The 14021-nt window shown below is 49.0% G+C and overlaps 6 protein-coding genes across 6 annotated transcripts in view; 3 read left to right on the forward strand and 3 right to left on the reverse strand.

Moving 5' to 3' along the window:
- Window positions 1–2457, reverse strand: part of Pmar_PMAR006469 (serine/threonine-protein kinase ICK, putative) — a gene marked incomplete at both ends in the record, with an annotated part of 2602 nt that extends 145 nt beyond the window's left edge. The window contains 9 exons of the mRNA XM_002787003.1: window positions 7–51; window positions 889–944; window positions 1394–1542; window positions 1585–1664; window positions 1707–1801; window positions 1848–1931; window positions 1960–2144; window positions 2185–2302; window positions 2345–2457. Coding sequence (XP_002787049.1) covers window positions 7–51; window positions 889–944; window positions 1394–1542; window positions 1585–1664; window positions 1707–1801; window positions 1848–1931; window positions 1960–2144; window positions 2185–2302; window positions 2345–2457 — 925 coding nt within the window. The remainder of the gene's footprint in view (window positions 1–6; window positions 52–888; window positions 945–1393; window positions 1543–1584; window positions 1665–1706; window positions 1802–1847; window positions 1932–1959; window positions 2145–2184; window positions 2303–2344) is intronic.
- A 435-nt stretch (window positions 2458–2892) lies between these two features.
- Window positions 2893–3586, forward strand: Pmar_PMAR006470 (60S ribosomal protein L21, putative). Its single transcript, XM_002787004.1, has 3 exons — window positions 2893–3131; window positions 3208–3435; window positions 3483–3586. Exons 1-3 carry the CDS (start codon window positions 2907–2909, stop codon window positions 3525–3527), a joined length of 498 nt encoding a protein of 165 aa, XP_002787050.1. The 5' UTR covers window positions 2893–2906; the 3' UTR covers window positions 3528–3586.
- Window positions 3587–4363: 777 nt separating this feature from the next.
- Window positions 4364–5413, reverse strand: Pmar_PMAR006471 (glucosidase 2 subunit beta precursor, putative; the record flags this gene model as incomplete). Its single annotated transcript, XM_002787005.1, has 3 exons — window positions 4364–4413; window positions 4462–4717; window positions 4772–5413. The coding sequence occupies 3 exons, from the start codon at window positions 5411–5413 to the stop codon at window positions 4364–4366; spliced, it is 948 nt and encodes a 315-aa protein (XP_002787051.1).
- Window positions 5414–5783: 370 nt separating this feature from the next.
- Pmar_PMAR006472 (hypothetical protein) lies at window positions 5784–10289 on the forward strand (the record flags this gene model as incomplete). Its single annotated transcript, XM_002787006.1, has 10 exons — window positions 5784–5972; window positions 6023–6196; window positions 6240–6372; window positions 6793–7090; window positions 8735–8807; window positions 9240–9340; window positions 9415–9522; window positions 9698–9846; window positions 9903–10012; window positions 10080–10289. The coding sequence occupies 10 exons, from the start codon at window positions 5784–5786 to the stop codon at window positions 10287–10289; spliced, it is 1545 nt and encodes a 514-aa protein (XP_002787052.1).
- Window positions 10290–10641: 352 nt separating this feature from the next.
- Window positions 10642–11382, forward strand: Pmar_PMAR006473 (hypothetical protein; the record flags this gene model as incomplete). Its single annotated transcript, XM_002787007.1, has 5 exons — window positions 10642–10655; window positions 10697–10782; window positions 10828–10969; window positions 11014–11089; window positions 11131–11382. 5 exons carry the CDS (start codon window positions 10642–10644, stop codon window positions 11380–11382), a joined length of 570 nt encoding a protein of 189 aa, XP_002787053.1.
- Window positions 11383–12706: 1324 nt separating this feature from the next.
- Window positions 12707–13987, reverse strand: Pmar_PMAR006474 (Vacuolar amino acid transporter, putative; the record flags this gene model as incomplete). Its single annotated transcript, XM_002787008.1, has 1 exon — window positions 12707–13987. One exon carries the CDS (start codon window positions 13985–13987, stop codon window positions 12737–12739), a length of 1251 nt encoding a protein of 416 aa, XP_002787054.1. The 3' UTR covers window positions 12707–12736.
- Window positions 13988–14021: the final 34 nt, after the last annotated feature.

Consider the following 14021-nt stretch of genomic DNA (forward strand, 5'->3'; position numbering starts at 1 on the left):
TTTTACCGGCGTGGTTACACAAGCCATTCGAAGGGATCTGCTCCCCACCCCCTGAGGTATATCGCGTGGTGATAGTTCAACTCAGCAAGACTCGATACCTCATCCTTCGACACCGTTCGCTACCAGCGTCAAACCTCCACAGCGCCGTGGGTGGCCTTCCAGAGAGTCCCTTCTCTCCTATCAAATCCATTCAATAGCAACGCTTATGCACTAACAAGGTCCGAGTGAACCGCGCAGCATTAGACTACTCTGATGGACTCTGGTGAAGGAGAACGAACAAGTTGACTCCATTATATACCCTCCTGCCCTCCAGCATTGCTTGCTGAGACCAGGTAACAGGTATTCTTGCTTACCTCACCCGCTGAACTCCGCCCACTACTCCCTGCAGTCGGCCCTCATCCATTTCTAGACATGCTCTCTGCAAGAGCAACTCCAGTACGACTCTCCCACATACTAGTAAACTCAGATTCGAGATTGTCAGGAGACCATGAATGGTAACATGCCACGATGTGCCTTGTCAAGTGCACAGGCGAGCTTCATTATCACTACAACTGGAACATTCGCTGGGCCTGGACTCCAAAGAAACCCGTTGACCTCGAGGGACCAGTGCTGGGCAGTATGCTCTCAGCACTGGGTAGGACCATCGAAGGGAAGTGCGCGGCCAATGGAGGGGTAAGGCCGCCCTTCCCAGTGACCGACCCGGCCCGGTACCGCGGCATGCTCACGTGTCGCTGTCCGCCACTATTGCAGACACGCCAGTGAGACTGAGACCCCTGTTGCTGGTGTGCCAGCGAATGGGACTGTGGGAAGGGGTGGGGAGTGGGAGCATGCTCATTTAGCACTAAGAAAGGATAATGTCGCCTGCGATAGTCATAGCGCAGCACTCACCAGCATGCAAGCCAGGCAAGGGGATGCGACGGCCGCCCTCCGCCGTACCAGAGCAACTACTAGGGGCCCAACCTGTAATCACTTTAGTCGTAGGTTACCACACGCCATACTACCCCCGCGATGAGCGGCACTCGACGATCCATTCCCGAGGGAAGGCCGTCTTGATAGGGGGTAGGTCGGTGGGAACTGAGGTCGTTGCTGATCCTGGGACTGCTTGTAGGGAAGTACGAGGTTGACAGTATGGGGAAAACTCGGTCGCGGTTGTTGCGGTGGTGCCTGTAGATAGTGAATATGGCGGCCATAGGTTTATATGTCCCCACCCTTCCTCCTGAGGGAGGCCTGTGACCGGTAGTGGGCAGCACTGTACAGGGTAGTGACGCTATAGCTGTAGCCACCTGCCGCTGGAGTGTTGCTGTATGAGTCGCGAAGAAAGGATGGCTCAAGCACTGGTGCGCCGTTAACCTTTCAAAGGAGAGCCTCCTACGCACAGACACAAGGAGACTACCGTTTGCTGGGGTCCCAAGTCAGTACTGCTTTCATGAAGTCAATACCATCTCTGGAGGCTGGCGGGACCAAGTCTGTGAGGTCAGTAGGCTCACATGGGAGGAAGCGATACCCCATTTGTGATGCTAGGCGACAGCCCTCGGACCATATCTGCACTTCTCATGATAGTGACCAGGGCAGGCCCCGACACACCTCTGCCGTTGGCGTCCCGATCACTGTGCAGATCCTGTACAGTTCATCAGTCTCAGAAGAGCCAGGAAATAGTGGTCGACCTGGTAGCATTGTGAGTGCTCTGGTCCCACTCTAGTCAATACCAGTGTATAGTTCTGCCATGATGCCCCCAGCTGCCCAGAGATCCACAGGTGAATTATAAGAAGGGTTTCTAAGCAGGACCTCCGGGGCTCGGTACCTGCTCACACCGGGCTGGCAACGACGAGGTCTGAACGATTCAACACCATCTAGTTGAGACGTAGTCTGTAAAGGGCGGTCGCGACCTGATCTCCCGAGCCAGGCCGAAGTCGGCCAATTTGAGCAAGTCTCTGGTCACCTGTCACCGTGTCGACTCACTCCACAGTCCGCGACAGTACCAGTAAATTCTCAGGTTTGAGGTCCCTATGGAAGTAGCCGTGCTTATGCATGAAGTCCAATGCCATTATAGTCTGATACATGTACAGCCTAACCTGGGCTTCTGGGAAGGCGTTCTCTTTTTTCCTCAAGAGTTGGTATAGATTTCCCTCTAAGAATTCGAACACCTACAACTTCATAATTCCAACATCGATCGGCCCAATCTACCAAGTGGAGCTCATCAGCCTCTCGAATGACCTCCTTTAGTCGTACTATGTGGGGATGCGTGAGTTTCCGTAGACTTCTGACTTCCCTCAAGGCCATGCACTCATCCCAGGAGTAGTATCTGTCAGTGACTCCCTGTATCGGTGAAGGCAAGTTTTGGTACTTTTTCTTCATCTTTTTGATAGCGACTATTTCCCCCGTGTGTTTGTTCTGCCCTCGCAAGACGCTACCATAGGTCCCATCGCCCAGCATTCTATGTACTTTATATTTATTCATGGTCTATCTCAGTGTACATTATAATAGCAACTGACACTCACTCTTCTACACTGTCAAGAGAATATTCACGTTATATCGTCTATATGCTCTTTCGCGTAGTGGATGTATAAGGGATGGATAATAAGTGATAGAGATGGTAGATAATAATATGGATAATAATGGATGTATAAGGAGCATACAGTCAAAAGTCCCACGTCCCGACTACCCCTAAATTCTACGGTCGTGCCCTTCAAGCACTCCATAAGAGTTATACGCTCACTCTGGCATTACAGCTATTTCCCTTTAAGAGATCTCTAAGGGCATGGCAAGGCAAGCTTCCCTCGATCGCCGCCAATTCGCGTCGTCGAGGGTGATCCTGCGCAGAGCTAGCGCAAATCGATCAGATGATCGATATGATTGTACGAAGCCCCATGGCGCGGACTATCTCAGTGGAGTATCAGCCTTAAACCATGCCCCACTCCTTCGGTCTTAGAGCGCGTACCCGCGATAAGTTCTCCAAGGGCTTCAGGGAGAAGGGTCTTCCCAACCTTACCCGCTACTTGACCCCCTTCAAGCGTGGTGACTTCGTTGACATTGTTGCCGATGCCTCCATCCAGAGGGGTATGCCCTACCAGTTCTACCACGGCCGTACTGGTGTCGTCTTCAACGTCACTCAGAAGGCTGTCGGTGTTGAGGTAATTCACCTTTGAGCTATTTCTTCGTCTACTTTCGTTTGTCTATTTTCGTGTTTCCTACAGTGTTCTCATTCAGGTGACCAAGGTCGTCGGCAACCGTCAGCTCCGCAAGCGCCTTCATGTCCGTATTGAGCACGTCCGCAAGTCTCGCTGTAACGAGGCCTTCCTCAACCGTGTCAAGGCTAACGATGCTCTCAAGCATGACGCTAAGGTCAAGGGCGAGAAGGTCATCACTAAGCGTGAGACCCCCGGCATGCCCAAGTCTGGCAAGATTGTGAAGGTCGGCCGCAGTGGCGAGACCAAGGTAATGTCCAATTGACTTCGCGCCATCTTCTACTTCGTGTCATTTAGGTTCATGTCCTTGAGGCTCTCCCCTACGTCGAGAACTACTTCTAAGCTGCTATTGCTCAATGACGAAAAGGGAGCGGGTCTCTGGCCGAGAAATTATTGGCTGATACATTCTTGTTGTGTTCATTATATAAATCACGTATACTACACTGGTGGTGAGAAAATCATCTATTCACTGCTTACGATGTTTATGTCCACGACGAAGTAACTGCCTTGGGTGTACTTATATTTTAGGGGGCAGTACTTCCCACTCGAATGATACCTTGACGATATGGAAGTTTTTTCATAATTTTCACCAGGATAGCAGTATAGAAATGTGGCTGCGAGCTCAGCAGCTCCGAGATGAGTGACCATGGCCTGATGTAAGTAAACAAATAAATTCACGTGCATAGTATACGTATAGACATAAGGCGTTTCTCTATGTAGCTAATTTTGCGTTTGACGATAACCCAGTGCACAATGCGAATCTCAGGACGGTTCGTACAGCGTTGGAAAGAGCTCGATAGAAGCCTTTGAACGGTTCCTATTTTGTTCATGAACTCGTATACAGCCAACAGAAGATAGTCTACATAGTGTAGACAATGTTCCGATGTATAGTACTTACCAACTCTATACCATAATCTCGATAACACACACAACGATTTGTCACCATGGGGAAATGTATAAGTAGTAGTAAACTTTGACAACAACTTAGAGACAAAGTAATTGTCAGAATAATCGTCGGCATCATCATCAAGGAAAGGAACAAGGTAACTTTAGACTCAGGCGAATGGGACTGTATAGAAGCAGTCAGCAATAGAACAAACTGTAGCGCTACGATGGCTACAGTAGTACAATAGTATCATTATCATGCATTATTGACAGAGTGGAATAAACCTGGCGTCCTACAGCTCGGACAGGGCCCCCCGTGGCATGGCCATGAGATCCCGTATATCTACACAGAAGTTGCTACTATTCCCAGCCATCCTTCCTGTTGTAGTACATGATAATTCATCTGTAGTGTACTCGGCCAGACTACTGGTCTCCCAGTCCTCATCCTCCTCTTCATCATCGTCGGCTTTCCCATCGCTCTCAGCGGTTGATGGGCTATCGTCTTCCCCTTCATCGTCTTCTTTCACCTCCTCCTCCTCCTCTTCACAATCGTCCTCCATCATCGGTTCGTCGTCGTCGTCTTCTTCCATCGTGGTGGAACCGATGTAGTTAGCCTGGTGGCTCGACTGCCCATCGAACGCCTTTATCTAAAGCGACCCATGAGAGTTCCCCCCCGATCATCATCCGCCCAATGCTATTACCTCTAGAGGGAGACTGTGAATGTGGGTGTCGGCCATGGAAGCCGCCGAATCGAAAAATCGAACTAAGCCCTCGGTCGAAAAGCTGATCGACTGAGCCTTGGACTCCTCCTCCTCCCCCTCCTCATCCTCCTCCTTAACATTCTTGATACACATCTCAGTCAACAGATCTCTGTTGACTTCAGTGTTGCTGAAAGCATCCAAAAGCTCCTTATTAAGACGGAGCTCCTCCTGGTCCTGAGCAGCCCGTCCGAGCTCCAACGCTATCACCGACCGATGAGCAAAGTCGGGGCACATACTATCCTCTGAAATATCATCATCATCATCGTCGTCCTCTTCCTCGGGCTCTTCGATTTCGTATTCGTAGTTGTTTTCATTCATCTCCTCTTCTACACCACCATACTGGTCCTCGTCGTCACTGGATTCCTCCCAAGATTCATTCTCCACTGTGCGCTCGTCATTGAGCTCAGCTGCTTGGGTCTGTTTAGATTCTTCCCAACAATCCTCGCAGAGACGGTTTCCACTGCCGGCCTCAACCAAAGTGCTGCCGTCTTGACTACCGCACACATCACAGATCGAACCTTCGGTGTAGTCTACTTCTAGTGGGAGGAAGGTTTTGGAAGCTAGTGAGTTTGATGATGGCATTTTTGAGGGCGGCACTCGCTTCAGTAGAGTCCGCTTCACGGCGTAGGGCGACCGTCGAGTGCTACTGCTGCTAGGACGGGAGGAGGGGGAGGAGGAGGAGGCGTAGGGAGATGAATGCGAAATTATAGGAGTTCGCATTAAAACGCTGATGGGCGGAATTTCGAAATCATACCACTCCTTGAGAACATCGTATCATCCCTTACGATGCCAAGCGCTCGAAAAACGACGCAATGGGACAGGATTTGCTTCGCTCCGCTGTAGCGCAACAATCTAAGATCTAGCAGAGTCACTCACGGAAGTTGTTGTCTTCGTCGACTTTATTATAATCGAATTCAAGCAAGGCTTGCTGCTGTTGCTGTTGTTGTAGAACATGTTGAGCTCCGTCGTGAACACTTCCATCTCTTGGTGCCAAGCCAATTTACCTGTACAAGCTGCCAGGGAAAGGATTCCCCTCGTGAACACGAGTATAAGGGTAGCTGACGCCTATGGTATGCCCGTGGTTGTTAAAGTCGACTCTATCATTGACGGTATCATCGGCAAGGGCAACTACTATGTCGCTGTAAGTAGTCTCTCAGGTGATTGCTCTGCTGTTCACTTCTATGTGTTTAGAATGTTCGTGGTAAATCCGTTGCTGCTTTCGAGGCAGTTGAAGGTCTGAGAGACTCCCTCCGGAAAAAGGAGGAAGCAGTTCGAAACAAGGTTGGTGATCTCGTTGCTGAGAAGAAGAACGAGTTCACTAATGCTAAGCACATGGCCATCACTAAGGTCAACAACACGTATCATGTGAGTAATCCATGTCTGCTCGTGTGTTCATTTCTGGTATCAGGTATTATCTTCAAGGTTGCAGAAGATACCAAATTCCATCGACTTCGACATCCACGTATTACTCGATCAAGACAGTTGGCTGGTTGGTGCCATGCTGGGCATGAGGGGTCGTATTCTGGCGATCACTGCGAAGGGTAAGGCTTGTCGATAGAGTTGAACCGTCCCTTTATCTGTATTATAATATATATCTATAGAGACTTATACATGTATAATAATATAAATATATCGTGTATTGAGTATCATTAAAAGGATGCTGAACTTGTCCGTTTTGGGTCATACGGTCGTTCTTGAGTATCCTACTGTTCTCCTCTGATGGTTGGTTTTAAATGAACACTTTAATGAATTCAACGTATTCGTCCTTAGTCCTTTCGTAATGTAATTATATCACATGTAGTGCAATAGGCTTCCCTCATATGTTCGATACACTCGTAGAGATTCTATATGTCGGGTTCTATCGGAAGTTGTAGTAATACACCAAGTATGATACGGCTCATTATGCTCGGATGGTTTCCTTCTCTCTCTTCCATCGCTTAGTAGTTTTGTACTGTTCTTAGGTTTGGACATGACCCTTGGTGAAGAGAGACGGTCTGCCATCTTTGAAAGAGGTTCTGTTACTTATGAGAGAGCACTCGATATGGCATGTGGTTTCCTTGGAGTCGAGCGTCGCACTACTGTGGCAGTCCCTACTAGTCCCAGTGAGAGCTCCCAAGCCGCCACTGATAAGGTCTCCGAGACTAGCACGGTTGAGCCGGTGAACGTCTTGAAGGAGCAGAAGGAGTCTTTGATGGTTGACGAGAAGCATTCTGTTGTTAGGGTTGAATCGAAGAAGTGCAAAAATTCAGGTCTTCCCAAGTAGGACCTGGAATTTCACCTAGCGGCAGCTTCCTATCATTTTTCTCTAGTTTTACGCTGATCTCTGATGATACTGTATTCACTCAGTCTTCCCAGAATCTGTCACTATTACCAGTCTCGGTCACTTGAGGAGAAGGATCTACGATGATGGAGTGTGGCGCGACCCTAAAGTGGATCGTCGGACTTCTGTCCAGCGGCATTTATCTCTCGTTACGATGAACCGCCCTTCCCCGCCGCTGTTGCTGCTCGGACTTGACTACTGTTTAGGTCCCCTTCATCGTAGTAGTCGGGAGGTTCTTTATTACTATATCATCATCATATTCTGCTTCGCCTATCGTCGTCGTTGTTTTTTGTGTATGCGTGTGACCATTGAAAACTATCTACTCTTATTGATGATGAATGCATATTTTCCTTCGTGGTAGTAAAGTAGTGTTATGGTCTCTTAACGTAGTCTCTATTGTTGAGAAGCATTAGAAGTTTTAGTTGACATTCTGCTGGCTTTGAGTTGGTGTAAGGCGAACTGAAAGAGTCTGGTTCCCGTAGTGTCTGGTGGGTATATATCGTCTAATGCTTCACTCTCTTAGTGCATTGAGCTGGTGAGGGTGGTTGTTATTTATAGATATCATAATATAAAATATATAATTAGAGATAATAGTTCATTATAATATAAGATATAGTAGCTGGGTTAATAGCGTCTAATGGCAGTTTATTATATATTGTTAGGGGTTAAGGGTTAAGGGTTATCGTGTGGGGTTGTTCGCCGTCAGCAGGAAGATTGTGGCTGAGTGAAAATTTAGAGAAGGTTACCGCTTTTGAAGTTGGGAGATGCCCTCAATGCTTGGACTCCTGAGTCTGGAGGGCTCCAAGCCTTGGAGTGAGGATGACGTTGAAGAGAGCTGAACGGAGGTGGTCACGGAGGATGATATTGGTTTAGGGGGTAGTAATGATGGGAATGTTCGCGCTCGAGGTACGTTCACTTTCTGCGGGATGTCTTAGTGAAGACTCAAGGTTTTTGTCGAGACCGAGTCGCTGAAATTTCTAACTCGGGAAAGAGTTAAGATTTTTGAGCGTGTCTTTGATTCGTGGTTTTTACCCGAGCTCGTGACACCGGCTTTCTGAGAACTTGGGGACGTGGACGTCGGGGTATTCTAATTGGCTCCTCGTGAGACTTAAAGGTTCGGCAGAGTAGAGTTCCTCAGTTCATTCTCGTTTACATCTGTGTGCCCTTAGCATGGTTCGTTAGCGATAGAGAGGTCACCACTCTACAGGTCTTATCCCTTTATTGTAGTAAGAGAAGTTGAAGGAGTGGTCTGGATGAGAACTCTAGCGAAGACGATCCAGCTGCATATGGTGGACTGGCCGTCCTGGACCATAGGCTCCAGTGTGGGATCATCACACGAGCGTTTGTCGAAGAAGCTCAGTAGTTGCCGAGCCGCGAACCAGCTGATTAGGATGCTGTTGTTGGAGCCCAATAAGGCTCGAGTTTTCCAAGAAGAATGACAACATTCTACTTCACTCTTGGTCTCTCGAATTTGCGGTTACCGCACATCCCACACGAGGAGTCAAGGAGAACCATGAGAGATCGAACCCTTTCACTATCTTCACGACAGTGTAGTGTTGCTACCGCCTTACGTTGAGCCATAGTGACCTGGTCCTGGCCGATATGGTCTTGAGAATTGTCTCGGCGCTGGCCCGTGGGCAACTACGCTGGAAAATGGTAGTAAAAGACGATTAGAGCGGTTATTTCAAGATTAGTGATGGTAACTACTGACAAACATGAGAGCAGTGCTGTGGCTATGATAAGGGAGGATGTTGAGGCCCTCTGTGGGGAACTCACGTATGTGAATGTACGGCGTTTTCTGGAGTAGTTTCGGTTATCAGAGGTATATCGGACTGTAGAGCCTCTCTACGGGCATTCCAGAACGTTGTTCATGACGATACACTGAGAACTTCCCTTCCGAGGAGCCTCCTCACTACTCAGCTTAGCTGCTGAATGAGCAGCAAGGGCCTTGGGTTTCGTTAGCCAGACATTGGGGTATGCCTGTTATAGAGTGGGGGAGCCGACATAACGAAGGCCAGTTGAATGCGTGTTTCCGATAGCAGTAGAGGTCTGTGTTGGTGCTAGGGACGTTCGCTATCGTGATTGCAGTCTGCTCATCGTGACATGTCTCGTCGACCTGAGCGCGGGGAATCCGATGCACCCCGTGCATCGGAGAGAAGATCTGGCCCTTACAATGAGGAAGGCCGCAGGTATGCATTACGGTGGTTCCCTTAGTCTGCATCTACTTCTGGACTGCCACCTAGCATGATCCTATTCGTTTCAGATCAGACTATCGGAGACCTCTAATGCCACCTCCAGGTAGCGGTCCTAGAGGAGGCCCCAGAGGAGCAGGGCCACCACCTCAGCGTAGGAGGGGCATTGCCATTGACAGGTAGAACTGCGGGGCGGCCTTTTTAACTCATAGGCTCTATCATCCAACAGTGTGGAGAATCGTGGTCAACTACGCGTCTTGATGACAGGAAAACAATTCTCGTTAGGGTCGTGGGTGAATTTCTGTAGTAGGGTAAATTCCGAGCTCTAACATATACTTCAACTCTGTCATTCAGAGCCCAGACCTGCCCCTTCCTCCTTCGAGTTTTCTATCGCATGGGATCTCATCACGATGACGGTGACTTCGCCAAACTCGGGGAGTTGCCAGTAGACGAGGAGCTGCAGGTCTACACTTGGCCCGATGCCTCCCTAAGGGAGATCTCCGGTACAATCCCCGCACCCTCTGTTTTTTCCACTCTTTTAATTGTTTGATCTCTCCAGATCTGATTGAAGATATATTGCCTGAGTCTCGTGGCCGTACCAAGAAGCTCAGCTTCAAACTCATCTATCCGGACAGGAGTGGCCGCTTCGTGATGGCTAGGATAGGGGAGGTATGATCTTAGGGCGAACCTGAGGTCCAGTTGTGAATTTCGTGGCGCGTGACGGTCGTCTGAGCAGGTTTTTAACAGTCACGAAACTTTCCCGGATGGGCGTACATTAGCCGAAGTAAAGTTCCAGCCGGGAGATTTCCTCGACGTGGCGATCCTCGATAACGAGAAGCTCACAGCACCTCTACCAGAACGGCCCTCGAGGGCTCCTCGGAACCGGGCCCAGAACGGGGAAATGGCTGAGAATAAAGACGAGGGGGGCAAGAAGAGAGATGAGTGAAACTAAGAGAATGGGCATTAGTTTTAAACGCTACACGTGAGGGGTCTCATAAAGTAACTTTAAACTTGTTGTTTTATATGGGGAGGAAGCTCTCTGGTTATTTTCCTACCTTTGTTGGGGGGCTACATCTAAATTGTCGCCAACAGCTGAGGTCTCCATAGCCGTGATGAACGACTGGGTTCTTGTATAGTCTTCCAGGTTTCTTAGATGACCCTCAATGTCTCTCGTGTAGCTGCACTACTCACCCGACTTGTAGTATTACTAGTGGTGTACTCGGTCGCGGCATCTCCTACACCTGCTGGCGATGTCGCGAGTGAACCCGTACCGTTCATCCTACACATCTCAGATATACATGTCTCACAGTGAGTACTTACCCCTTGAGAGCATATCGGCATATCTCTACTCAGGTTTAACAACATTACTATTGACAAGCTCTCAACCTTCTGTCGTGAGTTTCTCCCCAGGGTTAAAGACCACGGCCTGGTCGCTACAGGTGAGTACTGTACCATCACATAGTGTCCTCATCGGTCTACTGCAGTTCTCGGGGGAGATCTAGTCGACTCTAATGTAGCGGCCTGGAGCGGTCAGTATCCCGGCCCTATAGCAGGGGAGTGGGCTAAGCTCAGTCATGTGCTCCTCGAGGAGTGTGCTCCTAATGGCAGTCCGATTCTGACAGTCCGGTGAGCCCAGCATTTCCGCGATGGCTTGTGACCTCTTTCCACAGAGGCAACCACGACTCGTTTGCCGTTGCTGGTTATGATGATGAGAAGAACCACTTCTATCGTGAGATGGTCGAGCAGGTGAGGACTTTACGGCGGACTTCCTCACGTGTCGACGTCAGTTGTGGCCGAAGTCGGCAGACCTCATCCGGAGCCAAGGCGGCAGTTGGATGTTACCCGTCAATGGTTACTTGCTTATTGGACTTGACCTCACGCCTTCGGCTGGGGCCAGTCGACACTTTTTCGGGGAACTTTCTGAAGAGACCGAGGCCTGGCTCAGAGAGGAGTGGCTGGGAAAAAGACGCCACATGAGGACTATCATCATAACACACTACAACTTCGGTACGCATGATATGATTCTCTTCGTCATCTAAAATGCCTCTTTTGTTCAGGCACGTTAGAGCCACCGAGTCGCCGACGGTTCGCGCAACTCTTACATGAAGCCTTGGACGTACACGTTGTTCTGACGGGGCACACCCACACAGTGATGGGCCACTGGATGTATGCTGAGTTTGAAAACCTCCTCGAGATGGAGGTAAGATGAACCCTCGTTGAGTCGATGTGGCAATAGCTCTCGTCAGATCCCGGACTTCAAATTCAACGGAGTGGTGCGGCTCCTACAGCTGCCTTCGCCTACCTCAGAGACCGCAGTCCCTAGGGAATGGCGTTACTCAATAGAGCCTAATAAGGATATTGTTCCAATCATCCTGCCACCTGTCGTTCATGATGATGGTAAAGTTCTTGTAACCGTGCTAGGAGCACCCGATGTTGACAAGGTGGAAGTCATCGACAACAGTCGCATATATACCCTCACCCGCGAGAGTTCCGACGAGACGGTGTATACGGGTCGGCTGGAGTCAGCACAATCCATACAAGATGCCATAGTGCAAGTTACTTACAATCAGGGAGACTCCTCTGTCGAGACCAACCTCGGTCCAATCAATCCGCAGAGGAAACTTTTGCCATGGTCCATGCAACGAGTCTTCACCAACATGCATACAGCTATGTTCTTGGCGTCTGTAGCTTTCTGGATCGGTAACATGTTACTGGTTTGGTTTATGCGATCCACTCTGTTACGCTCTGGGTGCTTACTGCAGTATCTCCTAGAAGGTATTGCCGTGTTCTTGCCGGTATTGCCTTGGAGTCTAGCTGTCGGTTATCATGGTTGTCCGAGCATCGTATTCGCCTTCGGCATATTCTGTCTCCGTTCACCTTCTTGGTTGCCCAACGACACTTACGCCATCGCGTTCATTGGTTTGAGTCTAAAATTGTCGTCGTGCCTGGCCGTGGTGAAGAGTCTAGATGCGAAGAGCCGTTGGTCCTTCTTGAGCATTCCAGTGCTACTCTGGGGAGAGTACTTCAGTCTACGGTGGACGGCGATGTCTTATGGACCGTACGCTTACATATTTGCGCCAGCGACGTTACTCTGGGATGTGATCTTCTGGATAGGAGTTTTCCGAAGATATTTCGGCCTGTGCCTCCCCAAGAGAACACCAGTACCATACACTCGGCTACACTTGAATCGTGACGATTCCACTACTTCATCTGACAGTTCTGATATCGGTAATGCTGTATCCAGGCGTGCCCGTCGGCGTGCATCGCCTTAAGTCAACTATGTTGAGTTGTTACAAACGCGACCGTTTCTCAATAGGAAAATGAGTATGAAAGAGTGACGAACTTCCCAGGTGTGAAAAATTTGTACAATGATAGGTATTTACTAGAAATTCTTTACAGTAATTTGATCGATTGGTATATACCAAAGGACGAACCAACAGCCGAAACGGCGAGGATGAAACCTAACCCTACGATAGCTGCTATCTTTCTTGGGGATGAATCTACACGGCGACCTCGCAAATACGATAATCTCAACCAGAAAATGACGGGGTAAAAGTTGTGGATGAGCGAGAAGCAAACCGAACCTAGAAGGCCGACAAGACCTTGGAAACTGGGAATGAGGATGGGTATGATGATTGTGAATCCAACCATAAGTGTGCGTATCAATAGAGACCAGATGATAGGCTTATCTGTAACATTCAGTGCCTTCTCGACGATGCGAAATGATGGGTTCATAAGCACAACATAATGAGTTGCACATACAACCAGGATAGATAGAATGGCTAGATACGCGACTACACTTATTTTCTTGCCGGCGGGGGCCATAGCATCAATGACTGTATCATAGGTGAGCAGCTGATGACCCCAACCAGCATAGCCTGATGCGGCTATAATACAGTAAAGAATGATGAGAATAATCATCGAAATGTATATGGCTCGACTTCGCTCATGTGGGTGCTTCATATCATGCAAGATTGTTGTTGAAGTACAGGAAACAGCATAACCAAAAGTCATACTAGCAAAGGTGATACCAAGCCCAACGAAGGACTGCGGCGCGGGGTCATAGGAATGGACATCTTTCTCATCTACTGCGTGGAGAATACCACCGATGACGATCGAGACTAGGAGGATCACTAATGCAGCCACGCCAACGGTACCACTCACATAGCCGACATGTTTCATCGTGCGTAACCACGATAAAGGGAGCATAGCAGCTCCCCAACAGAGTATCCAATACTTCTGTTCCAATTGAGGGAAGAGTTTCACAGAATTGGAGCCCAACAGGAGCATCAAAAGGCAACCTGTTCCTATCAGAGCGGCGTTCAGGGCGATGGTCACACAGATGAGGCCGATTCGACCGAAGGCATCACGGCCGATATCTTCATAGTTCTGCGTCGTAGGTGTCATACACAGTCTGAGCAGTTGAACGTAGAGGATACCCAAAATACCAGTTGCAATCAAAATAAGAAAACCCAAGATGTAGCCAGCCTCTGCCACGGCTCCGGGGATGCTCAGCATGCCAACACCGACACCAGTTAGCAGCATATTGATGACTGCAGATCTGGTAGTCTGTTTGCCAGGCTCGACTTCGACTTTGATTGACGATATAGATTCACCTTCCATGATGACGGGGAAACTGAACATAGAAGCATATAACGATTCTTCACAGTGGTTTTCA

This window comes from Perkinsus marinus (genome assembly GCF_000006405.1).
Source record: "Perkinsus marinus ATCC 50983 genomic scaffold scf_1104296930488, whole genome shotgun sequence".
NCBI classification, from domain to species: domain Eukaryota; phylum Perkinsozoa; order Perkinsida; family Perkinsidae; genus Perkinsus; species Perkinsus marinus.